General features: G+C 40.2%; 1 protein-coding gene and 1 long non-coding RNA gene across 3 annotated transcripts in view; both read left to right on the forward strand.

Moving 5' to 3' along the window:
- The first annotated feature begins 219 nt into the window (after positions 1-219).
- ATP2A2 (ATPase sarcoplasmic/endoplasmic reticulum Ca2+ transporting 2) overlaps positions 220-27,974 on the forward strand; it is a 58,049-nt gene continuing 30,294 nt past the window's right edge. Inside the window, exons 1-5 of one of the 2 annotated variants that reach the window (XR_009604075.3) lie at positions 220-931; positions 1,643-1,660; positions 1,748-1,830; positions 9,842-9,946; positions 13,841-13,979. Coding sequence is in view for 1 of the 2 variants with exons in the window: in XM_060612252.3 (XP_060468235.1) it covers positions 814-931; positions 1,643-1,660; positions 1,748-1,830; positions 9,842-9,946; positions 13,841-13,979 (463 nt within the window). In the remaining variant the exon portion in view is untranslated. The remainder of the gene's footprint in view (positions 932-1,642; positions 1,661-1,747; positions 1,831-9,841; positions 9,947-13,840; positions 13,980-27,974) is intronic. The other variant, XM_060612252.3, reaches the window with a different exon arrangement.
- LOC132665341 (uncharacterized) lies at positions 19,151-23,296 on the forward strand. Its single transcript, XR_009604078.3, has 2 exons — positions 19,151-22,602; positions 23,153-23,296. It is a non-coding gene; the product is annotated as an uncharacterized LOC132665341 (long non-coding RNA).

Below are 27,974 nucleotides of genomic sequence, written 5' to 3' on the forward strand. Positions count from 1 at the left end.
GCTGGCTACGGCGCGTACTGCGCGAGCGCGGCCCGGCGCGCGCCGGCCTCTATCCGGGTTCCTGGGGGCGGTGCGCAGGAGGGGGCGGGGCCTGCGCGGCGGCGTGGGCGCGAGTCGCGCGGGAGGGAGGGAGCCGAGGGGAGGGGGCGGGGCCGTGCCGCCCGCGCCGCGCTGGGCCCTCTCGGCCAATGAGCGGCGTCCACATGCTGCGGCGGCGGCGAGAGGGGAGGCAGCGGCGGATAAATGCTATTAGAGCAGCCGCCGCGGAGCCGTCCCCGACGCCACCTCCTTCTCCTCCGCCGCAGTTTCCTCTGCCGCTGTCGGGGGTGCGGAGCTGAGGGAATAGGGCGAGCGCGCCGCGCACCACCCTGCCGGCTTGCTGCCCTCGCTCCGTTCCGCCCTCAGGGGTCGGCCGCGCGCCCCCTCCTCCGGCCCGGGTGGGGCCGCGAATCACCTCGGGAGAGCGGGGAGGGGGCTCTGGGGCCGCGGCCTGCGCTCCCGGTGGGCGGTTGAGGGCGAAAGAGGCCCTCCCTTCTGACGAGGGGAGGGAGGGTCAGGAGCCCCCCACCGCCCAGCTGAGCCAGGGGCGTGCGCCGGCGAGGGCCGGGCTGCGAGAGGGGCGGTTGTCTGGGGGAGGGGGCGCGGGGTGATTCAGCGCCCGGCGAGGCGGAAGCGGCCGCAGGAGGAGGAGGAGGGGGGAGAGGCCAGTCAGCGCCTGGGCGCCCAGGGTGGCACGAACCCGCGGCCCGAGTGCGAGGCGGAGGCGAGGAGGCCGCGGGGACTGGAGGCGAGGCCGGCCGGGCCCCCGCAGCCATGGAGAACGCGCACACAAAGACGGTGGAGGAGGTGCTGGGCTACTTCGGCGTCAACGAGAGCACAGGGCTGAGCCTGGAGCAGGTCAAGAAGCTCAAGGAGAGATGGGGCTCCAACGGTAGGTGCCCGGCGCCGGGGCTGCAGGGGCCCCGCGCGGCCCGGCGCGGGCCCGAGAGCCAGGGAAGATGGCTGACCGGGCTCCACCTCGTGGGTCTGGGCTCCGCGCCCGCCGAGGGCTGCAGGCGGCGGGTCGAGCCCGCGCGCGGGCCCCGCGGGAGAGGGGTTGCAGGCGGGGGCGCCGGGGTCTGGTCTGCGCCTCCTAGATCTCGCGCCTCGAACCCTTGACCTTCCCCGCACACAGCTAGCTCTCCGGCTTCCCGCACGCAGCTGCGGGCCCCGCTGGAGAGACGGACGAGTCTCCTGCAGCTGGGTTGTTCCCTGCGAGACATTTTCTCGTCCCCAGCCAGTTTATGAGGCGTCGTTGCAGTTGGGAATGCCTCTAACCGTTCTTGTACTACCCAAAGTTACACATCTGGCAGAAGTCATGACATAGCTGAAATGACTCCTTGTTTCGGGAGCCCTGTTTAGGTAGCGATGAGATTTTGTGCTTCGGGGTAGACCTAAGGTATTGGTTACGGCAAATACTGCATGTTTTCTTGGGGGTACTATTTTAGTATGGTTTCTATTACAAGTGGTTGAATGTTCATATACCTAGGTATGTCTTTCAAAGACAGTGGTAATTTTAGGAATTCTCTTTTGAAAGACCATGCTAATTTTTTTTTTTTCCCCTCCTTGTTGACACGTTGCCTGGCGAATTTCTGCATTATAGAGTTACCGGCTGAAGAAGGTGAGTAATCTTAGCATGTTCTTTTTTTTCTCCCCTTTGTGTTCTGATGTTAAGATGACATTTACAACAAATGTTTGTTTCTCACAGGAAAAACCTTGTTGGAACTTGTGATTGAGCAGTTTGAAGACTTATTAGTTAGAATTTTATTGCTGGCAGCTTGTATATCTTTTGTAAGTATAAAGAAACTTATTTTCTCTCAGAAAGTTGACTCTGTTTCATAGATGAAAAAACAAGAAACAAATGTCTGTTGGGTGACAATGTTATATTTAGAGATTTAAGCTGTGTCTCCATTTTTTTTCAACTTCAGTATTTTAAAATTATAAACAAAACACTTGAAGCCATTTGTGTTGTAGAAAATCAATGAATGCCTGACATTGACAGTGCAGTTAGAAATTGTTGCCAAATGGCACAGGGTCTTACAAATTTTTGTGGTTTATGAGATTTTTAACATCAAAAAGTTCTTTATCGGGAGGTCTTTTTTCTGTTTGGGTTCTTCCACTGTGTAAGATCACACTAATATGATGTTGGGCCCTTTGTAGTCTGTAAATAGAACTTACAAAAGGAATATTCCAGTTGCTCTCCCTTCCTGGTAATGGCAAGGTGACAGTTGTTTCTGACAGTGACAAGAATGATGACGGCGGTGATGGCACTACTGTTGACCAAATTTGGTCACTGACCTTTAGGGTGGTATATTTATCTAAATTGGACCCCTGTCTTGAGTGACTCCTAGGTAGAAAGAACAAGGTTCAGTACAATTGGTTCTAGATCTTAAAAATAAAAACAAAACATATAGTGTTTTTTCTTGTTCTGTATGTGCTTACCGAATTGAGTCCTGTATGGTTGCTAAGAAACTAGTGAAATGCAAAGGACTACAGCAGAAACAGGGTGATGGGTTGGTGAGGATATTTCTAGGTTATATTAACATTTTTTTTCTGTTCAATATTAATTTTTTATTGCATTTTTTCTTGGGCAGTGGACTTCTTGGTAGTTTTCCTAAAAATGGTCATGAGTAAGACATAGAAGTTCCTAATCCTAACAGCAAGGGATGACTTTTGCTCTTTTCTTTTTTTTCTCTTCCAAATTTTTATTTAAATTCTAGTTAGTTAATACATAATGTAATACTGGTTGCAGGAGTAGAATTTAGTGATTCACCACTTAAATATAACACCCAGTGCTCATCATAACAAGTGCTCTTCTTAATACCCATCACCCATTTAGCCCATCCCCCACCCACCTACCTCCCTCCATCCACCGTAGTTCTCTTACCATTACGCTTTTGTTTTAAGTTACAGTATATTAGTCTTATAAAATAGGATGGGAAGTGATGGGAAGTGAAATTCACCCAGTGTAGTATGTTTTTTCAGGCTTCACAAAATTGACAGAGCTTCAAGTTTTCATTTTTGTATGTTTGTACATATGCAAGCCCCAGAAATCTCCTTTGTTCTTTATGACAGCCATATCGTAGAAGACTATTTTGAGAACTAAGTAAAAAGGAAGCAGTGGGCACTTCTTTAGGTGAGGGGGGAAATTTGGTAAGAGGTGAGTTTTTTGGAGTGATACTATTTACAAATTCTATCATGCCATTTGGCAAAGTGATATGTAGCTATTAATAATAATTCAGTCCTCAAGAATGTTTTCTATGGTTTTCATTGAATAAAATTAAGAGAGTGTCATAGCAAATCATTCAGCATCCTGAATTACTCTATACCTCTTAACATGTCTGTCTGTTCTTGATTAATTCAACACCACCCACCCCTCCACCCTCCCCCACCCTTTCTAAACGGCTGCTGCCTTACCGATTAAGATAAAGGAGTAGAGCTGTTTGATTAACCAGTTTCAGTACTTTGTCATGGCACAAAACAAATAATACATTTGGGGTAGTGTAATGTTTATGTTTAAGCTAGCTGCATAATTCTGAAGTAGCCTCAGCGTTGGTAATTAAAATACGGGGGTTCAATAATATTATCAGGGACCCCTTAGAATAAGTCAGCTGGTATATACAGGGCAGAGAGGAAATAAATTTTTTTGAGTTATTCTGTGTGTGTAACTTAAGGCAGTGTTGTAACATCACTGGCATTATTTCTAGTAAACAAGCTCTTGGATATTTAGGTTGTATAGGATCTCTTGAGTTGCCAGTTTTGAATGACTTTATATTAGCACTTTGATTTAGTAATGTATGTGAGTTTTACTTTGAAGAAAGGATCTTCTAGTTTCTAAGCATTTTCAAATGGGTTTTAAAATATCTGCTTTAATTTTATCATAGGGCAGGGTGTTGGATTTTTATAGCTTTATAGAGCTATATTTTGGAATTGAAATTTGAATTACCTTTTTGGTGACTACTCGGAGTTAATGCTCAGGAAATGAACTGGGTGACATTTTTATTTTATGGGTTGATAAAGAAAAATAATAAATTTTAGGAAATACTGTTAGTTTGCTTTGACTTGGTTGATCAAGACATTTCGGATTTAAAACTTGCTTCGTTGATTTTCTTTATGTGGAATTGGCACTATTGCTACATTGTGCTTGACCTTTTCATTCCTCATTTCTTTATCTTTCAAAAGATCACTGAGTCTTTTTTGTGGTAATCTGTTTATTCCTATGTAACAGGAGAATCATGGTAGAATATTCATGCTCTTTTGGAAGAGTGAATAGGCAGTTCTACAACATGTACACGATGTATGATATATCCTCAGGTTCGGCTGAAGTTAAAAAGAAATATTAGGCGTTATTTATTTCAGATGTCAGACTAAGTGTTAACTGTAGGAAGCTACGTTAATGTTTTACACTCATGACCTGTATGGATAAAGGGTTTTTTTTTCTTTTTAATGTTTATTTTTTGAGAGAGAGAGAGAGAGAGAGAGAGAGACAGAGCACGAGTGGGAGAGGGGCAGAGAGAAAGACAGAATCTGAAGCAGGCTCCAGGCTCTGAGCTGTTAGCAGAGTCCAACATGGGGCTTGAACTCGTGAACCACGAGATCATGACCTGAGCTGAAGTCGGATGCTTAACTGACTGCACCACCCAGGTGCCTAGGGATAAAGTTTGATTAACTTGTAATGTTCACCAAATATAAGTAGTTTTTGTTTTCTTTATTTTTTTTTTTTTAAGTTCACTTGGATTGGAAGAAGTGAGTTATCTCTGTCCCATTGCGTATAAAGTAACATTAGAAATTCCTTAACTTGACATTTAGGACCTGCTGTCCTTGCAGTTTGTCTTTACGTCCTCCTTGGTCACAACTTTGCCCTTCATTTAACACATCATATGGTTGCTTACTGGAATACCCGTTCTTTTCTCTCTTTCACTGCTTCACTAGGTATTTATTGAACACCTGGGACACGGCACAGATGCTGGGGATACAGCATTGAACAAAATAGGCAAAGTCTTTGACCTGGAGCTGACATTCTAATGGAGGCAGATTATAAACAAGTAAAACATGTAGTCTGTTGGACAGTGATAGAGAACTAAAGCAGAGGGATAAGAATATGAGGAGGGAGGAGTGCAGTTTTTAAGTAGGGCGGTCAGAAAAGTCTTCCAAGAAGGTGACATTAGAGAAAAGACCTGAAGGAGATGAGCAGGAGGGCCATATTTGCCTCCTCTGTGATAACACGGCTTGTCAAAGTTTCTCTACCCTCCATCCCCCTGTCCCCACCACAGCTACTTTGACGGATTCTGAAATGCTACTAAAACTTTCTTAGAGCAAGGCATTTTTCAGCTTCTCACTTGTAATTGAATAGTTTGTTTTTCCTTCCTCCTGGGCCCTTTAAAAGGGATTCTTAATATTTTTAGAGCCTAGGTTAGTGCTTTTGATAGAACAGATAGATATTTGAGTGAGTTTGTGTTGGTAGCATTTTCAAAATACAGAAAAATGTAGATCTGTTTTCTTAGAACAGTATAGTCAAGAAGTGTTTTATATAATGTAGTGATTTTATTTTTTTCCCTGTATTTTAATTTCTTACTTAAAAAAAAAAAAGATAAAATGGGTAGTTTACTGATGGGTTTAATTTATTTAGAGCCTTTCTTTAAAATATTTCGAAAGGTGAATGTGTGTTTTTCTTTTTTTTTTTTTTCTTTTTAAATATTTGTTTTAGAGAGAGCAAGACTTGAGCATGAGCAGGGGAGGGAGAGAGAGAGGGAGACACAGAATCCCAAGCAGGCTCCAGGCTCTGAGCTATCAGCACAGAACCCGATGCGGGGCTCGAACCTACAAACCCTGAGGTCATAACCTGAGCTGAAGTCGGACACTTAACCGACTGAGCTGCCCAGGCACCCATGTGTTTTTCTTTTTAAACATTATATTCTCAAATCTAAAAACAGTATTTTTATTTTTTTTAAACATTTATTTTGAGAGAGAAAATATGAACAGGGTAAGAGCAGGGGTGGGGGGGGGAGAGAGAGAGAATCTCAAGCAGGCTCCATGCTCAGCACAGAGCCTGACGTGGGGCTCAATCCCATGACCCTGGGATAAGTTTTGTGTGTGGATCAGAAGAGAATATGGTCTAATTCATACTTTTTTTTTTTTTTAATGGCTGAAAGAATTTTTGTTTTCTACCCTCAGAAAATTGTCATAACATTTGTTGGTGATACTTTTTTCATTCTTGTGTAGCATTTAACTTCCATTTCCTCTTTAAAACCTTTTTTTTTTATGTGAATTTTTTCATTTATTGAATAAGTGTTTGAGTATCCAGTGGCATCGCAAGTTTCTTAAGGATAAAGGAGGAATGCAGGCCAGTGCCCTTGGTCTTAAAAATGTGCTTATGCTCTCTCTCATTGTCTTTTTTTTTTTTTTTTTGGATCTTGTTAAGAGCTCAGTACATTATCCCAACATGGAGGTAAGATAATGGAGTCACAGAACCATGACTGTCTCCCACTGGAATATACCTTTTTACCTTGGATTAAAATTTGCTTTTTTTAATTTTTTTTCTTTTTTTTTCTTTTAACGTTTATTTATTTTTGAGACAGAGACAGAGCATGAACAGGGGAGGGGCAGAGAGAGAGGGAGACACAGAATCTGACACAGGCTCCAGTCTGAGCGGTCAGCACAGAGCCCGACGCGGGGCTCGAACTCACAGACCGTGAGATCATGACCTGAGCCGAAGTTGGACGCTTAACCGACCAAGCCACCCAGGCACCCCATAAATTTGCTTTTATTCATTAAACTCTGCTCTCCAGCGTCTTTTGGTTGTCACATCAGAAATTACTGTGATGTGCAGAGATCAGTCTTAACAGATAACTAGACAGCCTGTCCTACTGTACTGAAGCAGTTTAAACTGTAGTTGAACATTCATTAGTAAGTGGTTACCTTGAATAGGATTGGCAAATTTGAAACTTTGAACTTGCTGGATTATATAAGCCCCAGAAGATTGGTATTGGTACTGTATTAATAGTGCAAAGCAAAGGAAAGAAGAAACACTCTGCCTAATATTATGCAGTAGAATAGTGTTGATTAAGTTGGTTACTTCTTACCCTGAGTGTTGAAGTTCATATACTCCCCTTAGGGTCTTGTACCGCAAAAGTTGTATGAAATTTTGTTTCATTCATTCATGCCTCTCTACAGTAAATAGCATCATCTGTGTACCAGAGACTCTTCTAGGCCTCTGGGGATACAGAGGCGAACACAAGGCAATATAAATAGTTATTTGTGTTCACCTATTCTCAGTAAAGATTTTTAGGAACATTCTCCCTCATACAAACATTTGTATAACTTGGGATAAACCGTAATTATGAACTAACTGTGCTATAATGTCAATAAGGCATCTTTCACCAAAATGAAAGATGCCTGTGCCGCACACTCCTCCTCACTCTCTTCCACGTCTCATGGGATCTTTCATTTGTCAGCAGCATCATCCCACATACACTGGAAGTTTTCTTTACAATAGAACAAACCATGAAGGACCGCATAATATGATATGAACCTGAACAACTGGATTGGTTCCTACCAGTTAACGAAATATGGGTTGATCTTCACTTTGGACTGTAGCATTTAATTATTTGGCTTATTTGTGGTTTCAAAACAGACATTTTAAAAAGTATTCAGGAAGTTGATGGTTGTCTGTTTTAAGTAGGTTCAGCACCAGCCTTCCACCCTGAGAATTTGCCTACTAGTTTCTCATCAAACAGTAGTTAATATACTTGTAGAACTTTCAAATAATTACGAATGCCTGGGTATCTTACACATAAACATTTAAAGTCATATAGTGTTAAGAAAAGGCTACTACATTGTATAGATTAGGATTTTTACGTAAGTGATAAATACTATTTGTGCAGAAGAACCACGCGTTTCTTGAAAAGTAGAGATTTGGTCTGATAGTCCTGTCCTTTGCTCCAACTCTTAGGGGTTATTGCTTTAAGTTTGTTCCTCAGGACTAGCTGCCAAGAGGGAAGTTCATACCCTTTTTAACAAGGTGTGAAGCTTATCTTACAGTTGCTAATGCCTCACTGACCTTTGGAAAGGTCCTAGTTACTCTTCAAGTTGAGCGATTTTTCTCCCCCAAGAGCTAATTAAGTTTCTTATTTCTGATATGTTCTCCTTGGCAAATGTTTGAAAGGCTAGTATCAAAGCAGCTGTGATCTTGCATCTATCAAAATTTATAACTTCCTAGAGAAGTTTTCTTTTTGGCACTAGGCCTGACCTTAACACCAGGAATGCCCTGTTGAAAGCTTGTGGCAACATTTATATTCATTCTGGTTTTCTGCCTGCCCTGGTTCTCTCACTAGCTGTCAGTGGTCATTGGTACCTATCAGAACCTGGTCCTCGTGTCTCCTGGTTTTTTTTCCTGCTTAGGTTGATATTTCTTGTTCATCATTCCCCTATCTTGCAAAATCCATGTTGGGCCTGGCCTTATTCATCTCTCTGATTGTTTACTATGTTTCCTATATGTGTAAAAGCTCACTTTATAGTATTCCACTAAGTATAAACATAGATGGTTTCATTATTGCCTTGAATCCTATCCCACTGTATTAAAAAGTATCAAAACCAGTACCTTGATTGTTTACTAAATAGATTTAAAGAAAAGGTTTTATTGTGAAACATGCAAGCATGTTAAGCAATGTTAAAGGCAAATCTTATCTCCTAGATTGAATATTAGATACATTTGACATCCTTTCTGGATTGGCAGTTTCTTACAGAAATGAGTTTTTAACCATTTAGATGGCTCTTTTACTGTGTTCTTTATCATTAAAGATTTGTTGTGTTGGGTTCTACCACCTTAAGTTTGCTCAGTTATGAAGTTTATTGTGGCTCTCTTAACTCGTAGCTTTTATGTCCTGACAAGGTTATGGTTGTGTGAGCTAGAAATTAATTTTCTGCTCATTTTTCTTGGGGCAGTGTTCTGTGTCCAGTTGTAAATAACATTTTTGGACTTCGGTCATCTCTGAAGTGCTGTATTGCTATACTGTCATATGTAGGATAACCTTCAAAATATATTCCTGATCAGAACAACCTTGAGTATTAAGAGGCGACCTATAATAGAACCACTGAACATAACTGGGACATTATCAGGTTTTGCACTCCAGAATTTTGAGTCCATGATCAAGGTTTTTGTTTTATTTTGTTTTTGTAGAGATGCAGGGAGGGACAGAGAGGCAGAGGCAGAATCTTAACTAGGCTCCACGCTAAACACAGAGCCCAGTGGGGGCCCAGTCTCAAAACCATAAGATCATGGCCTGAGCTGAAATCAAGAGTCAAACGCTTAACTGACTGAGCCACCCAGGCGCCCCTCACAATATTTTTACTATAAGTTTATGTCTGTGGGTATTATTTGATATTAGTTGATATTAATTTGATATGATTTGATATGAAGCAAGTCAGCAGAGTTGTGGATGATTGCCTTTTATTTTAACAAAACCAAGAACTTAAGTTTTACTTCTGAATATATACATATAAAATGAATGGGATTTAATTCCCAGAAATCATTTTATTTGGATTTTAAAACAGTTATTATGTGAAAAGTTAGCTTTTGAAGGGTGTTAAGAAGTTGTATAGTTTCGATTCTCAAGAAGTACTGTGAGCAAGAGACGTAAGCCCGTTGTTTATGTCCTTACATTTTGCCACCATTTGTTTCTAGGGACTGTAAGAAAAGAGACTTGGTATATTACAATTCCTTTAGTGCTCGGCACTTCTGGTGTAAAGTGGCACTAAGCCTAAAAACACATTACAGTTCTAACCCATGCCATTTCTCTTCTAGGTTTTGGCTTGGTTTGAAGAAGGTGAAGAAACAATTACAGCCTTTGTAGAACCCTTTGTAATTTTACTTATATTAGTAGCCAATGCTATTGTGGGTGTATGGCAGGTAAGCAAAATTATGCAGTGCTAGATTTTAGTAATTTATGTAAGTGAGTTAAACTGTGTTAATCTGTTTTTTCCTTATGTGTTAACTAAAAAAATCTGGAGAGTCTACAGGTGTTTTTTCTTTTGTCTGTTTGTTTAATGGCAACATTTTAGACCTCTCCTGCATGTATATAATTTGCTGTTAAAATTGCTCATCCTTCATGGTAGCGTGGAGTTAAAAATAACGGATGAGAGAAGCTACTTAAGAAAAAAACAGAAAATTTGAGATCCACTATCTTTGTATTTCCTAGCTACTTCCTTTGAAAAATTTCATAAACTCAATGTCAGTTTTATCTCCTTGGATTTTTGGTGGTGGTGGTGGTGGTGGTGGTGGTGGTGGTGTGTGTGTGTATATTTAGCAATTTAAATTGTTTTCCCTTCAGAGCATGCTCCTGGCTATTTTCCCTCAGTTGCCTAGGCCTTTCTGACTCACAGAATGGAAGCCAGTGTATAGAACCATAATATAATGGGATTCCTACCCACCCCACTTTTTGTAATTAACTGTTCTGTAGATACCTACTTTGAGGACTTCAGCTTACTAAGACTGTTGATGTGTTTGATTTTTTTTGTTGTTTGAATATATTTTAACAGACTGAGACTAATACTTCAAATTCATTTTAAGTATTGATATTTAAGCATGCATATAATCACCCCTTTCAGGACTAAAATAGAGTGCGTCTACAGTCTTAAGTGGAAACATTTTATAATCATACTTAGCCCTGTTAGAGTTTAAACTTCTGATCTTATAAATGAACATGAAGGTCTTTGTATAGTGGGATCATATAGAAAAGATGACCTATTTGGAAGAAAATTTTAATGGTGCTGTTCCTTTTAATTTTGTCTAAAATTGTTTATATTTAAGTAGAAATGATCCCTTTGTGAATATGGCCTAGACAAACAATACATGGCATTAGATTGTCCTTCTCAAGCTAATAATATATATTTTCCTATTAAATAATCACTGCCGGTTACGAGGTAGATACTACATGCATTCCCATGTCATTGTTACAGTGATCTTGTAAGGCAAATGATATTCCCATTTGACACATGTGATGTTAAGGTCCACAGTGATTAAGTGACTTTTTAAGGGCCGTACAGGTAGGATGTAGAGTATCTGGGATTTGAATCCAGCCTCAGTCTGATCCAAATTCCAAAGTAAAATTTTACACCAGTTTTCACAGGACTTTTATGTTTATCTTAGTTTTATTTATTTTATTATTTTTTTTATTTTTTAACATTTATTTATTTTTGAGACAGAGAGAGACAGAGCATGCACGGGGGAGGGGCAGAGAGAGAGGGAGACACAGAATCGGAAACAGGCTCCAGGCTCTGAGCCATCAGCCCAGAGCCCGATGCGGGGCTCAAACCCAGGGACCGTGAGATCGTGACCCAAGCCGAAGTCGGACGCTTAACCGACTGAGCCACCCAGGCGCCCCTATCTTAGTTTTAAAAATAACATTTTTAGGTCTTAATCTCATTTACGTAGTATACAGAATGGTATGAGTATTACTGAAGGGTGCTTGCCTTCTCGAAGTAGGGAAAGTAGAAATCCAGTGCAAGGTAGTATTGGGAGGTGGGGGGGGCACATACTGCTGGCCAGTGTCATCAAAGAAGGCTTCTTACAGAAGGTGACAAGTGATTGGGAGCTATAGAGAAACCAAGCTTTGTTCCAATTTTAGTATGTATGTTGCCAAAGTGAATGCCTGATACAACCTATTTGAATCTGAGATCATTTGTTTTCCTTTTCCACTCCTATGCTCTAAATATTCCTTTTGATTGTTTGAGTTGAAGGAAAGGCTTTTAAAGTAATTTTAATTGGCATCTTTGTCCTTGGGGTCTGAGATAATTTATCTTTAATGCTTCTAATTTAAATGTACCTTTGCTAATTTTTAGTAGAAGTAAAATACAGTGCTCTTGGGACATTTCTTAACCTTGAGCAGTCTAGTTAAACTCTACCTGACATGACCTTGAAGGCGAGAGAAAAGGAATTAAAACTGCCGCAGTGAATAAATGGGAAGGGGTAGTCCTGCAAAATAGTTTCACATTTGACTAATTGAGTAGCAACAGTGCTGAGAATTTACTCTTTCTACACTATCAGTAGCATTTGAACTTAATTAGGGTTAAATGTTCTAGTAGTTCTGTTTTAAGGTGATGCAGGTGATATTCTTTAAGCAGATCTTATATGGGGTTGAAGTTATTTTTATCATGAGGTCCCCAAATTTAACATCTTTTATACTTTTTTAGGGATGCATACATTAAAAAAAGTGAGACCTGGGGCGCCTGGGTGGCTCAGTCGGTTAAGTGGCCGACTTCTGCTCAGGTCACGATCTCGCGGTCCGTGAGTTCGAGCCCCGGGTCGGGCTCTGGGCTGATGGCTCAGAGCCTGGAGCTTGCTTCCGATTCTGTGTCTCCCTCTCTCTCTGCCCCTCCCCCGTTCATGCTGTGTCTCTCTCTGTCTCAAAAATAAATAAACGTTAAAAAAGAAAAAAGTGAGACCTATGCTATTAGCTTTCAGGTTTTTTGTTGTTTTTTTTTTTTTTTAATATTTATTTATTTTTGAGACAGAGACAGAGCATGAACGGGGGAGGGGCAGAGAGAGAGGGAGACACAGAATCGGAAGCAGGCTCTAGGCTCTGAGCCATCAGCCCAGAGCCCGACGCGGGGCTCGAACTCACGGACCGTGAGATGGTGACCTGAGCTGAAGTCGGACGCTTAACCGACTGAGCCACCCAGGCACCCCTAGCTTTCAGTTTTGAGTCCTCTCAATTTCACTTTAAGCAGGTTTCAGGATTTTTCACAACAGACCACAATTCTTAGAGTAGGGTAAAAAATGAGATCACCTGGTATTGTGCATAAATTCTGTTCAAATAAAGGTTAAATTGAGCTTTATATCAGAAAGCAAAAAGTGAGAAATGAACCATGTCCTTCGTGCACTGAGTAGCCCTCTTGGGCATGCACTGTGTCGATTTGCTCCTTCACTTCTGATTGCTTAGTCTCCAAAATGAGAGAAGACAAATGGCACGTGTGCTTTTCTTTCTTCTTTTTTTTTCTCACCCCCTTACAGGAACTTTCCCGTAGCTTTTTTTTTTTTTTTTTAAGCATTACTCATTTTGATTTCTGTATCTTTCATCTCGAAATTTGGAAAGAAAAACTGTGTGGCTAATTTTTGATATGTTCATATACAGTATTACAATAAATATGGTATGGGACTGGCAGTTCTCTTATGAGACTCCAGCCATTTATTGGTTTTCAGTACTGTAGAAATATCTCCTAGAAATTGTGAGATGTAACTTGATTTTTTTTACAGGTGATGACCTGTAGCATGTACTGTGTGCCAGAACACAGTCTAAATGGTTTGTTAATCCTCACAGTGCTTGAGGTAGTAGCGTCAGTGTCTAAGCTTTGTAGGCACCAAACCTTGTGCGTTGTGTAACTCATACACAGTCACATACCTGTTAAGCGAAAAAAGCCTGCAGTGACCCTAAGCAGTCCATCCTAGACCAGCACCTTTTACTGAGACAGGATCAATTTCAGTGGTGTGGCTGTGTTTGGAGGTGAGGGCCATGTTACATAGTGGGCTTGGGGATGACCAATTCTGTAACGGCTTTCCCTGTTGTTTTATTCCCTTATCCTTCTTAGGGTGCTTGGCTTCTTCGTTTTCTAGCACAGAATCCTAAGAGCCTAGTGTTTATCATCTTATGATGTGTATTGTTAATAAATGTCATGAATGTGTATCTCTGGTGTCTTTTTTTTTTTTTTTCTTTTTTAAGTTGAGAAGTCTGAAATTTGATTCCTTGGAATAAAATACTAATTTGCAGTGGTGGGTATATGTTCATTGCTTTTATCTTTTTTATAGGAAAGAAATGCTGAGAATGCTATTGAAGCCCTTAAGGAATATGAGCCTGAAATGGGCAAAGTATATCGACAGGACAGAAAGAGTGTACAGCGGATTAAAGCTAAGGACATAGTTCCTGGTGATATTGTAGAAATTGCTGGTGAGTTGAGTTTTTCATTGTCTTATCTTAGGTTGTATATCTGAATGCAGTTCCATTTCTCAAAGCTCATAATTAAGTGTTTTAAAAATATGCTCATGTATCAATTCTATCAACAGGTTTTGGTGATTTCCAACCAAATCAAGTGTTCTCTATATTTTGAGGTGTTTGGCACCTCCTTTGTGTTGTATTCATAAGGTTTGTTGTAAACAGCATTTTGAACTATTGTACTTACTTTTGGTCCATTGTAGAACACTAGCACTAGTGAAATAGTGAACTTAATCTCAATTTAACACTCAGTTGTAGTGAGCAATTTAGAATACTAGTTAAGGGCTACATAGTTTTTCCTGTTTTGATTCTTGACACAATGTTTAGTCATACTTGTAACTATCAGACTAAGTAGATGGTTAAGAGTAAGTTCATGGCTCTAGGGGCACCTGGGTGGCTCAGTTGGCTATACTTCCGACTTTGGCTCAGGTCATGACCTTACGGTTTGTGGGTTCCAGCCCCACATTGGGCTCTGTGCTGACAGCTCAGAGCCTGGGGCCTGCTTCCAATTCTGTGTCTCCCTCTCTCTCTTCTCTTCCCCCACTCTTTCTCTCTCTTTCTCTATCTCTCTCTCTCTCAAAAATAAATTAAAAAATTAAGAGTAATTTCATGGCTCTAAAAAATTCTGCTTTAGAATACTTTTACAAAACACAGAGCCTGAGGTCTTGGCCTGGGTTCTGTGGGTGGGCTTCAAAGAGTTTGTGAATCCAAAATGCAGGGCCAGAGCTCTCCACAGATCTTAAAGGGGTTCGTATCCTCATTGCTCAAGATTGGTGCCATGTTTTTAGGTGGCCCAGGATGCTTAGAACTAATAAGAATAGTCTAGGCTTTTTGCTGGAGATATTATATTGGATAATTCACATTATCCTGGTTTTTCACACCTTTCTTAGCTCAGAATATTTTTTACCAGTTGTCCCTTGAACAATGCAGGAGTTGGGGCACTCAAGAATCCACGTGTAACTTTTGACTTCCCAAAATTTAACTACTAGTAGCCTGCTGTTGGCCTTATGCAGAACATAGTCAACACGTGTTTTGTGTATGTTTTATATACTGTATTCTTAAAGTAAGCTAGAGAAAAAATGTTAAAATCATAAGGAAGAGAAAATACATTTATAGGACTGTGTTGTAAATAAAATCCACATGGAGGTGGACCTATGCAATTCAAACCCATGATATTCAAGGGTCAGTGGTACTCAGTTTCTTTTTGTGAATTGTCTTGGTAATGCTTCACACTGGCTTGTGATGAAGTTGTTCTTTGTCATCATTGTGTTTTTCCTTTTAACGAACAGGATTCAAAGTGCTACATCTCTTGGCCTGTGTTCTGTATTTTTGGCCTCTGAAAGGAAATTGCCTTGTCATAGGTATTCTCTCATCCATAATTTTTCTTTCTTCCAGGGAAGGAGCAGTGTTGCCTATATGCCAACACGTTGATTTAATTGTGTTAACAAAAGTACAGCTCAGAATGAAGTGGGCCATTGCATTTTTTTTTTTTTTTTTTTTTTTTTTTTTTTTTTTTTTTGAGAGAGAGTGCAAGCAAGGGAGGAGCAGAGAGACAGAGGGAGAGAGAATCTCAAAGCAGGATCTGTGCTGTCAGTGCAGAGTCCGATGTTGGACTGGAACTCAAGAACTTGAGATCATGACCTGAGCCAAAACCAAGAGTTGAACACTTAACCAACTGAGCCACCCAGGTGCCCCTGGATTGATTGATTATTTATTTATTTATTTATTTATTTCGAGTAATCTCTACACCCATTGTGGGGCTCAAACTTAGGACCCTGAGATCAAGAGTTCCATGCTTCACTGACTGAACCAGCCAGGTGCTGCCCCACTGGATTTTTTTTTTTTTTTTTTTTTTTTTTTTTTGACAGTCACAACAAAGTTTATTATAATGAGAGGCAAGGCCGACCTATCGGGACCAACACTCTTGATAAGAGTGCGGCCTCTCGAACAGCCGGGGTACAGAGTTGTTTTGTTTTTGTTTTTTTCTTCAATATATGAAATTTATTGTCAAATTGGTTTCCATACAACACCCAGTGCTCATCCCAAAAGGTGTCCTCCTCAATACCCATCACCCACCCTCCCCTCCCTCCCACCCCCCATCAGCCCTCAGTTTGCCCATTGGATTTTTTAAACTTATTTAAAAAAATAAGAATATTGCAACAATAGTACAAAGTTCCCACATAGCCTTTACCCAGTAAATGTGTTAATGTTTTATCACATGAGCATTATTCTCTTTCAGTCTGTATCTATACATTTACACCTTTTTGTCTGAATTATTTGAGAGTACATTGTAGGCATGATGTCTTTTTAATCCTCAGTACTTGAGTGTTTATAAAATCAGGAACATGTCCTCGGTATAAGTCCAGTACAATTATCAAAATCAGGACATGGATACAAAACTTTAATCTACAAACTTCATACCCATTTTACCATTTGTCACAGTGGATTTTATGGCAGAAATATGAATTAGGGAATTCTGCCTGTGATACAGAAAATAGGTCAGAATGGAGAAGGCTGGAGATAGGCTATTTTGATAGCGTAGGCCAGAGGTAATGAGACCCAAGACATAACGAGAGCTGTAGCATTAAGAATAATGGGGGATTTTGTTTATGAATAGCGGTTCTTAAGCAGAGATGCACATCAGAGTTGTCTGGGGGCGCTGTCTTTAAAGTTTTTACGAGGTCCCAACCCAAAATAACAATCTCCCTTGAGCATGGAATTATAGTCATTGTAGTTTGACAAATGAGTCTCAGATCTTGATGGAAAGTGACAGGTTTTAATAACCATATGTGTGTATGGCACTGACTGAGCTTCGCATGTAGAATCGGAGCCACTGGCCAGATTTCTAGCTTAGGTGACTGGATGGTGTGGTGCTAGTAACTGGGGAAGGAAACATCAGAGGAAGATAGCTTGTCTTCCCAGAAATAGGAATGTAGTGGGTGCAGTTGCAGATAACATCGCCTAAATTTGTTGATGAGATTTCATTTGACTTTGTGTGTTTTTCATTTCTCCAGTTTAATCTGGTAATAAACTGTTCAGCCAGTCAAACAAAAAATATTTTAAGAATTTTGGTGCTGGTCAGGCTATTTTAGTATATTGAATCTATATGAAAAGTTAGAAATTATGACCAAAGTGTTTATCCTGAGTTTGCATCAGTAGATGGCAGTGGTAAACAGCATCAGGGGAAGCTGTAACTTTGACTCTCAAGGCATCTTCCCCTTGGAAGAAATAAAAGCTAGCTTCTCTTTTGATTTGTCTTTTCCTCTCAGTCCGGTCCAGGCTTTCCCATTGCAGCGTGTCACTCTAACCATCTACTTAGCTGAGAGAAGCTTGGGAGTCATCTTGGTCCTTCCCTCTCATTCTCGAAGACCAGTTGATTCTGTTTCCAAAACACCCAAATTTGTGAAATTCTGTTTCTTCAGTCACCAGCTCTCCCTGGGACTGTCCTTGTGTTCTAAATGGGCCCTGGGTTCTTTTTTCACTCACCTTCCAGTCCTTTCTCCATGTAGCAGCCAGAGCAGTTTCCTAAAGGTCCTACTGTTGACTCATCTGCTAAAATTCTTCAGTGGCTTCCTGATTGCACCTGAAATATAAAGTGCTTTTTCACCTAAGAGACGTGGCATCATATGGCTTCTGCTTGCTTCTGTGATTTCATCTTAGGCCACTCACTGTGGTCTAGCCTTTCAGGCCTCTGTTTTCAGTTTTCAATACCACCAAACTTTCCTGGCCTTTTTTAGGAAGTTAAGCAGATTTTATGTAATATATTAATTTGTCCAGTGCACAGATCTCACCACAGCAAAGTTTTGGTTATAGCCCTGATCTGACTCTTGTTGCCCAATGTGAACTTTCATTTCCTATTAAGTAGTGTTTTGTATGTTGTGTTTGATGGTTTAGGAACGATAAATATGATTGATTCAGTGTGTGTGACCTAAGCTCTCCAGTCTACTGGAGTGTCCTTTATTTGCTAATGTAGTGGTAAAATACATAATATAAGGTTTACCATTTTAAGTGTTCTTAAGTGTACAGTTCAGTGGTATTAAGCACATTCACATTGTTGTGCACCCATCACCAGATCTTTTCCAGATCTCTTTTCATCTTCCCAAACTGAGACTTTGTTCCCATTGAACACTTACTGCCTTTACCCTCTTCTACCTTTTGGCAGCTGCTCTCCTTTCTTTCTATTCAGAATACAATTGGTTTAATATTAAAAGATGGATTTAATTCCTTCATCTTAGATGAATATATTTACTAGTAACTATTCTGAGCAGTACACACCCTTAAACCTATTCTGCCTTCACCTGTTTTCTGAATCCTTAGTGGGGAGTGCTGACAGTTCTAACAGAGTAACACTTTTTCCTTCCAGCTCTTCCCCCCCACTATACACGAATTGTTAAAAAAAGCATGTGCAGTGCTTGAACATTGGCCTCTTGTATACTACTCATGTTGAATTTTGACCATTCTGGTGGATGCAGAGCAGAGGTGATTCCTAGTTTTAGATAGATGCAAACATTTTATTAAATACTATTATCATCCCACTAGGCAGTGAGCACCTTAAGGGCAGAACAGTCACACATTGTACTCTACTTGCTGAACTTGTGAATAATAAAATGAAACTTGAAATCAGAAGTATGTGGTTGGTTCACCTAATATAAACGTGATTATTGTGCATCTTCTGTACAGAACAGATAATTGGAAGTCTATATGCATACACTGAGTAATGGCTAAACTTAGCTTGTGTGCCAATACTGTGAATGGTTCCAAGTGTTTGGTTCTTAACCATCAGCCACTCGGTAGATGTGTACAGATGAAGGGGGTAAAGGGCAGTAATTGTTCAATGGGAACAAAGTCTCAGTTTGGGAGGATGAAAAGAGATCTGGAAAAGATCTGGCGATGGGTGCACAACAGTGTGAATGTGCTTAATGCCACTGAACTGTACACTTAAGAACAGTTTAACACTTTACAGTTGAGGAAACGGAGTCTCTGGTTTATTGCTCTGTCTTCTGTAGTTCATGTGCTAGAGAATATACAGTGTATTTAGTGTACACACAGCAGGTATATCAGTCCTATCTTGATGGGTTGGAGGTCCGGGTCACCCTTTTTTTTTTTTTTTTTAAATTAATTTTTTTTGAGAGAGTGAAGGGAGGAGCCAAAATCAAGGTGCTCAATTGACTGAGCCACCCAGGTACCCACAATGTTTTTTAAACAGCTTTATTGAGATGTAATTCGCATGCAGTAACATTCACTTTTTTGAAGTGTACAGTTAAGTGGTTTTTAGTATATTCAGAGTTGTGCAGTCATCATCACTATCTAATTTCAGAACATTTTCATCCCCTAAAAAAAACTTCATACCCATTAGCAGTCGCTTCACCTGCCCCTTGCCCCCAGGCCCTGGCAACCACAGTTCTGTTCTGGATATTGCATACAAATGCGACCATACAATATATGGCCTTTTGAAACTGCCTTCTTCACTTAGTGTGTGTTTTCTTTTCAGAATTCATCCAGGGGCACCTAGGTAGCTCAGACATTGGAGTGTCCAACTCTTGGTTTTGGCTCAGGTCATGATCTCATGGTTTGTGAGTTTGAACCCTGCATTGAGCTCTGCACTGAGAGCGTGGAGCCTGCTTGGGATTCTGTGTCTGCCTCTCTCAAGATCAGCTTCAAAATAAAACTTTGGGTTTTGATAAGAATTATGCTGATTGTATAGATTGGTTTGGGGAATATGGCCATCAACATTAAATCTTCCAATGCAGGAAAGTGCTACTTGGTGATCATAGGATGTCTTTCCATTTATTTAAGCATTCTGTTGTTCACTGTGTACAAGTCTTCTAAGTATTTTATGCTTTTTTTGTGTTTGGAAGGTATGTGTAATTGGAATTGTCACAATTTCATTTTCAGATTTTTCTTTAATAATGTAAAATTGATTTTTGCGTATTGCTCTAATACTTTGCGATGTTGCGGAAATCCTAGTAGTTTTTCAGGAGCTCCTTAAGATTTTCTGTATATAAAAGATCGTGTCATCTGCAAACAAATACATTTGCATCTTTCCAGTATGGGTGCCTTTTATTTCTCTTTCTTGTGTAATTGCCCTAGCTAGAATTTCCAGTAGAGTATTGAATAGAAGTGACAAGAGCAGATATTTTTGTCTTGTTCCTGATCATAGGGGGGAAACCGTCTTCTGTCATGAAGTCTGGTGTTAGTTGTGGCTTTTGTAGATTATTTTAATCATGTTGAAGCCCAATCACAATTTAATTTTTAGGTTGTCAGTATATTTTTGTTTGGTAACTTTTCATGGTGGTTGTATATCCGTGTCCAAATTAGAAATTGCAGTTTTGGGGCGCCTGGGTGGCTCAGTCGGTCAAGCGTCCGACTTCAGCTCAGGTCATGATCTCAGAGTCTGTGAGTTCAAGCCCCACGTCGGGCTCTGTGCTGACAGCTCCGAGCCTGGGGCCTGCTTCGGATTCTGTGTCTCCCTCTCTCTCTGCCCCTCCCCTGCTCATGCTCTGTGTTTCTCTCTCTCTCTGTCAAAAATGAGTAAACATTAAAAAAAAAAAAATTGCAGTTTTGCTGAATTACTAGAAGCAGTGGGTCATTGAATTGGGTAGGCTGTAATTCTTAGACATTTACGGTGAGTTGTGTGGAACGTTTAGGAAAAACTTCCTGTGACTGCTTTACCTGAGCCAGATAAATAAGTGTTTATTTTTAAAAAATATACATGTTGAGGCTTTTTAACTTCTACTTTTATTAGGTTAGTAGTCTAATTGTGTCATTTGTCATTTAGCCCAATAATTTGGTTCTGTGAAACTATAGAGATGAACAATTTGAATTCTAAGTGTACGTCGAGATTATCTCTTGCCAGGTGGCCTTGGCAGTGCCAGTGTACTCTCTACATAGCCTGAAGGGATAAATGGCATGAATTGTGGTTTTATACTTGGTAACTTTTATGCTTTAAATTAGGAAATTAAGTTTGAGGAATTCTTTGATGAATTGAAAAACACTGGAAAATACTGTGAAATATCTTGTAGGTGACAGCAAATGTGGAGTTGCTATTTGAATACTTGTAGAAAGAGACCTTTTTGTAGTCAGTTTTTGGATATAAGGATCATCTAAATTTTGATGATAAAGTTCTTTCTGCTAGCTTTTGGGAGACTATAGAGTGGTTTTGCTGAACTTTCTGAAGGTTAGGCTGGACCAAGAGGCATTTTGAGGGAGAGATGTAGGAATTGAGGAAATTAAATATATGTTGCTATACCAGCTAATAGTCTTTCCAAGCAGACATTGTGTAAGCATGCATAGCATATGCGATGCTTAAGAGGTATCTAGAATATAGGAGCCAAATAAAATTGCTTCAGCAAGTTAAAAAATGGAGATAGTTACCCACATTTTCATCTTCTGAAGCCATGGTGTTTTTTAAGCTTTCTATATTATCTGCTTATCAAAGTGATTCAAACTATGATAGTCATAAAATTTTTAACTTTAGAATTTTGGGGGTCCCAGTGTATGCCTGGGGAGTAGGTTATTTATTGACTCTCCAGGCTATTGTTTTCGGGATTGTTTAAAAACAAACCTTATGTATCTTGGTAACCCGGAGTTGGCGAACAGTACAAAGACATAAATACCCTTAGATGATTCCTGTCTTGTAGTATACTCTGGAGCAAATCCTACTTTAAGATTATGTAAATGATAGAAATGACACATTCTTAACGTGAAATTACATTTGCTTTAGCTCCTAAGGAGATCGATTTTCTATTTCTTAAAATGAAAAGTCAACGCTCAGTAGTGCCAGCAATTTCAGGATTTACTCAGTAAAAAAACTAATTCTTTAACTTGGTAACTAAATATTTGTAGGAAGAAAAGTTTCACTTTTGATAGTCATCTTGCAGCCATGGAAATTAGTAACCCCTGTGAAGTAGTGTTGTTTCTAAGCAGTTGAGGGAAAGAAAAGACAAAATTGTAAAATTCAAAGATGACTGATTCACTGAAGGACCCAAATTATTATTCTAATTCTGCATGAAGCTGGACAGATTAACCTCTACAGAATTGGGTAATTGGAGTAGACTTTTTAAAGGAGCTTTCTGGCTCTAAAAGATGTCTGATTCTGATAACGTGGCCTTATCATTTGTTAACTTGGGCTGTGAATCCAGGTGTACTTTGGCTTTTAGAAAAAAAAGGATTGGAGTAGTCTGACTGAACATTCAGCAAACACTTAATCCATAACTGCCAAGCTCCCTAACACAAATACCCAAGTGACCAATTCTGTGCTGTAGAACAGAGGAGTTGGCAAACTCTGTGTGTGTGTGTGCGCACGCGCGCACGTGTGTGTGTGTGTGTGTGTGTACAGAGCCATTTTATTTTATTTTAATTTTTTTAATTCTTATTTGTATTTTTTTAACGTTGATTCATTTTGGAGAGAGAGTGACAGAGTGCAAGCAGGGGAAGAACAGAGAGACAGAGGGAGACCCAGAATCCGAAGTAGGCTCCAGGTGCTGTCAGCACAGAGCCCGATGCAGGGCCTGAACCCACGAACCGTGAGAGCATGACCTCAGCCTAAGTTGGATGCTTAACCAACTGAGCCACCCAGGTGCCTTTTAATATTTGAGACTCTGTGAGCCCCAGACAGTCTTTGTAGAAAAATCTTTTTTTTTTTTTCCTTTAAGGCTTTAAAAATGTAAAAATCATTCTTGTCTTCAGGGCTCTTTTAAAAACAAAAACAGGCCTTCAGATTTGGCCAGCTGCTTAGAGCAGTGTTTCACTAACTTTATGTGCATGGGGATTTTGTTAAAGTGCAGATTTTGATTCTGTAGGTCTGGAGTGGGGCCTGGTTATTCAGCATTTCTACCAAGCTCTTAGGTGGACCACATTTTGAGAAGCATAGCACAGTAGTTCTTAATCATTTCTAGATCACAGTCCCTTTGAGAATTGATGAAATCTTCCCAGAGGCCCATTCAAAATTTTGCCTGCAATTCAGGGGGGTTCATTTGCCCTTCTCTGCAGAAATCCACTTAAGGATCTAGTTATGTGGTTTTTTAAAGTACGTACTCCATGTGATCCAGCAATTCCATTTCTGGGTATATCTGAAGGAAGGGAATCACTATCCCAAGGAAATAACTGTACCCCCATGTTATTTGCAGCACTGTTTACAATAGGCAAGACATGGAAACAGCCTAAATGTTGATGAATGAACGGGTAAGGAAAATGTGTTAATATGCAGTGGAATATTAGTCCGTCATAAAAAAAAAAAAAAAAAAGGGAAATCCTGTCATTTGCAACATGTATGGACCTTGAGGTGTTGTGCTAAGTGAAATAAGTCAGAGAAAGACATACTGGGTGATCTCATTTATATGTAGAATTTAAAAAATTATAATAATATGAAATTCCTAGAAACAGATCAGATTGGTGTTTGCCAGGGGCAGGAGTGAAGGAATTGGGTGAAGGTGGCCGGCAGGTACAAAACTCGAGTTATAAGACAAGTGTTCAGGGGATGTACTATCCAGCATGATGACTATAGTTAACGATACTATATTGTATGTTTGAAAGTTGCTAAAAGTAGCTTTTACCACAAGGGAAGAAATTGTAACTATGTGAGCTGATGGATGTTACCTAATTGTAGTAATCGTTTTGCAATTTATACGTAAATCATTATGTTGTACACCTTAAGCTTAGATAGGGTGATATGTTGATCTTAATAAAAATGGGGGGTGCAGTGAAGTACAGTTAAGTGGTGTAATTAAGTAAAATATTGTCTTGTTAAGCAGTTTACATAGTATTGCTGAACATTGTTAAAAAGTTTTCACCTGTTTCTAAAATGATAACATGAGGTGCCTAACTGGCTCAGTTGATAGAATATGCGACTCTTGATCTTGAGGTCATGAGTGTCAGTCCATGTTGGGAGAAGAGATTACTTACAAAAAAAACCCAAAAAACAAAAAAACCAAATGCTCTAAAATGATAAACATGGATCAGAGAAGGAGAAGCAAAAATGTATGACCAAATAAGGTGGTGAGCAGGTTTGCTGTGTAGCCTTTTCCCCCATATGGAATTGTTTTGCAGTGAGGGTAGGAAAACCAGGCTAGCTAGAGGTATTGGTCTCAGCCTCTGCAACCAGATAATGTAGAAATCATGATCTTAGTTGTTCCTGTAAGTCATAGTTCAGTTTTACAATCAGAAATGTTCTTAATCTTAAATAATTGTACATAAGCAGAAGAGCAAATAATCTAACAGAAATCAGTTCAGATATATTAGAAGCAGAGTTTTGAGACCTAGGGCCCTTCATTCATTAGTCAGGGTAGCTAAGACTAGGAACCATGAGAAATAAGGAACTCAGGTCTCTCTGACCATCAGATCACAATGGACTAGTTGATTTTGAAGCTTTACCTGAATCTCCTGGGGCTGGCATTTCCTGATTTCCTGTAATTACCTCCTCTCCATTCCCCATGACTCAGTGGTAGTTACAGTACCAGTAAGTGCCAGCTCCATCCGTGTCACTGTGATTAAGATTTTGGAAAACTTAGAAGAAACCACATAGTATAGGGAACATGTTTCCTAAGTGTGAAACAGAACTGCCAAGATCACCAGATTTGACTATGTAAAAATGTAGAACGATGTTGATTTTTTTTTTGTTAAAAACTTTGATCTTGAAGATAAAAGAATTTTGGAAAATAAGGTGCTGATTGTTACTAATGCTCAGAAAAATACAAGATTGAAAGTAGTAGGAAATGGCAGGAATTAAATTTGGTGGAGTATATGTTTGTGAGAAAATTCTGCTTCTAGGAGTCTATCTTCCAGAAGTAATCTCCATACACAAAGATGTTCGGCATAGAACATTGTAATGGGAAAAATTATAAATGCCTAGATGGCCATGAAAATAGTGACTGATTTAGTGTGTGGTGTGGATATAAACACTGTGACGTTAGCTTTCTGTGCCTCCATTTCTTCATCTGTAAACTGGGAAAGAAGAGAATCACACCTTTTAGAATCATGAAGATTGTTCTTAACCCATAAACCCCTTATAGTAGTGCTTGGTATAGAATAACCAGGCATTCTCCAAAGTTTAGTGTATGTTATTAACTATGCAGCCATTAAAAAAGCATAAGACGGATAAGCATATATAAAGGGAAGAGGTTTATGATTTCTATTTTTTTAGATATATTATTTTAATGTTTATTTTTGAGAGAGACAGTGACAGAATGTGAGTGGGTTGGGGCAGAGAGAGAGGGAGACATAGAATCCGAAGCAGGCTCCAGGCTCTGAGCTGTCAGCACAGAGCCTGGTGCGGGGCTTGAACTCATGAGCTGCGAGATCATGACCTGACCTGAAGTTGGACGCTCAACCAACTGAGCCACCCAGGCGCCCCTATGATTTCTATTTTAATAAAGTTTTAATAAGTGTTATCCATAGAGAAATACCTAGCAGATAAAGACGTCTAACAGCTGGTGTCTATTTTGATGAGAGGAGTAAGGAATGGGTTTTCACCTTTTAAAAGCAGGCTTTACTTCTGTAATAATGAGAAAAGTCAGGGGATGTGCTGGATGCTGTGTACTGTGAGCTTAGTGATGGACTGCGTCAGCAGCATGTACTGAGTGAGCATCATCTCCCACCTCTAGTAACTGGAAACCTGGCTCCTTAGGACCAGCCATGCCATTTTTAATCAGTTTTATTATAAAACAATCCTTACTAATAGCTAAAATATAGTTGTCTGTTCTCCACGTTAGTTTTCACTTTGTAGTCACACAGAAGTTTGATGGTTCCTCCCATGATGGCCTGTTAGGTAGGGGAAGGTAAATTCATTGCCTTTAGAGAACTAGAAGGGAACTTCGCCAGAACTCGGACCCACTGCAGCTTGTCCAGTAGCAGGTGGCAGTTGGGGTGGAGCCAGGGAGTCTGGAGTGCAAACGGTGTGAGGATGCTAAAAGTTTATTTCCAAGTTAGTTTTTGCTCTTTCAGCTGTTCATGTAATTATTTTCAAACCCTTTACCATCTTGATGGTTTTCTTTGGTGCTCAGATGTAAATGCTGTTACATAAATGGAGTCTGGTTGATATTCGAGACGCTCTTCTGCTTTTACAGACTAGGGACACTTCTTTGGCAACCTTCATTGCTCTACCAGCTAAAACCCTGCTCTCACATGTGCTCTTTCCCCTCCACCTCTAGCTAATCTGTGCTAGCATACATGTTCTGTTTTGTTTTTAGTCTAAATGTAAAATTTAAGTAACAATCACTTGTTTCTTCATTCACCTTAACCAAGTCTGAGATCTCTTTGGTCTTGACTCTCTTCATTGTTCCTCCCTTTGTGACATTCTTCAACTTGATAGTTATCATAAGTCTCTGATGCTTGTTTATTAAAGGAAATAATGTGTGCAAGTATTTTATTTGTTAACAGATATTTATCTGGCACCCACTGTGTGCCAGCACAGTGCTCGGGGCTAGGAAATGCACAGTGACTGAGTGCGTGCCTCATGGAGCTTTTGGTGTAATAATGGGAAGACTTACTGAGCACGTATGTGAGCGTGTCCGGAAAGGAAAGAACAGCTCTCTGTGGGCGCATCGAAAGGGATGCCAACCTAAAATGGGAATTTGAGGAATGCCTCGCTGTTCGGGGTGGGGCAAGGTGGCAGAGAAGAGGGTGTGTGAAGACTCAGAAAGAGCTTTGAGGAATTGGAGACCGTTGTGTTGGAGGTTAGAGGGAGAGGAGAGTGGTAAGAAGCAAGCAGCAGCTGGGCCCTGGGAGGTGCTATAAACCACCTTTAAGATACTGACTTGATCTCAGTTCTGGGAGGAAGAAGGTATTTAAACATTTTAAATAAGAGACTATAATATTTGCATTACTTTTTTATTTTTTATTTTATTTTTTGAGAGAGAAGGGGCAGGAGGAGAAAGAGATCATCTTAAGCAGGCTCCATGCCCAGCATGGAGCCCAACACGGGTCAATCTTAAAACCGTGAGATCATGACTTGAGCTGAAGTCAGACGCCTAACCGACTGAGCCACCCAGGCACTTACCCCTCCACCCCCCCTTTTTTTTAAAGAGAGGGTGCAAGCATGGGAGAGGGCAGAGGGAGAGAGAATCTTCTTAACCAGGCTCCACTCTCAGCACAGAGCCCTACGCAGGCCTCGATCCCTCTACCCTGGGATCATGACCTGAGCTGAAATCAAGAGTCCCCGGCTTAGCCAGCTGAGCCATCCAGGTGTCCCTACATTTGCATTTTAAGCCATCATAGATAATACTTTGAACAAATGGACTGGAAGCAAACTTAGTGTACTATGGTGATTTGTAGTGTTCCTTCCCTACTTACCCTGAGGTCTGGAGAAAGCAGGCAAGTGGACTCCTCAAGTGAGGAATTTCATTCACTTTGCCCAACTATAAAATTGATGACTCAAATCAGAACAATGAAAATATTTAAGTCATAGTTAAATGTTTAATCTAGGTTAATTCTATTACAGCTTGCTTTTCCTAGGAGCCATTTAAAGTAAAAAACGAGGGGTGTGTGGACGGCTTAGTCGGTTGGGCTCGGGTCATGATCTCACAGTCCATGGGTTTGAGCCCCACGTCAGGCTCTGTGCTGACAGCTCAGAGCCTGGAGCCTGCTTCAGATTCTGTTTCCCCCTCTCTCTCTGCCCCTCCCCTGTTCATGCATGCGTTCTCACTCGCTCTCTCTCGCTCTTGCTCTCCCTCAAAAATAAACATTAAATAAATAGATAAACATGTATATCAAAGAAATAAACTAAAAAACAATAGTGGTATTTAGGCGATAATTTCTGATCTTATATATAGTTTTTTTAGAAAAGACTTGAATAGCCGGTAGAATTTGCCTCAGTAAATTAGATTTTTTTTCCCCTTCATAGAACTAGTTCATAAAAAGGCCTTTTCTGAGTAATGCTGATTTAACCATCAGTATTTGTTTATTTTTAAATATTTAATTTTTTTTTTAAGTAATCTCTACATACAACATGGGGCT

The sequence above is a fragment of the Panthera onca genome, chromosome D3 (genome assembly GCF_046562875.1).
Source record: "Panthera onca isolate mPanOnc1 chromosome D3, mPanOnc1 haplotype 2, whole genome shotgun sequence".
Classification (NCBI taxonomy): Eukaryota; Metazoa; Chordata; class Mammalia; order Carnivora; family Felidae; genus Panthera; species Panthera onca.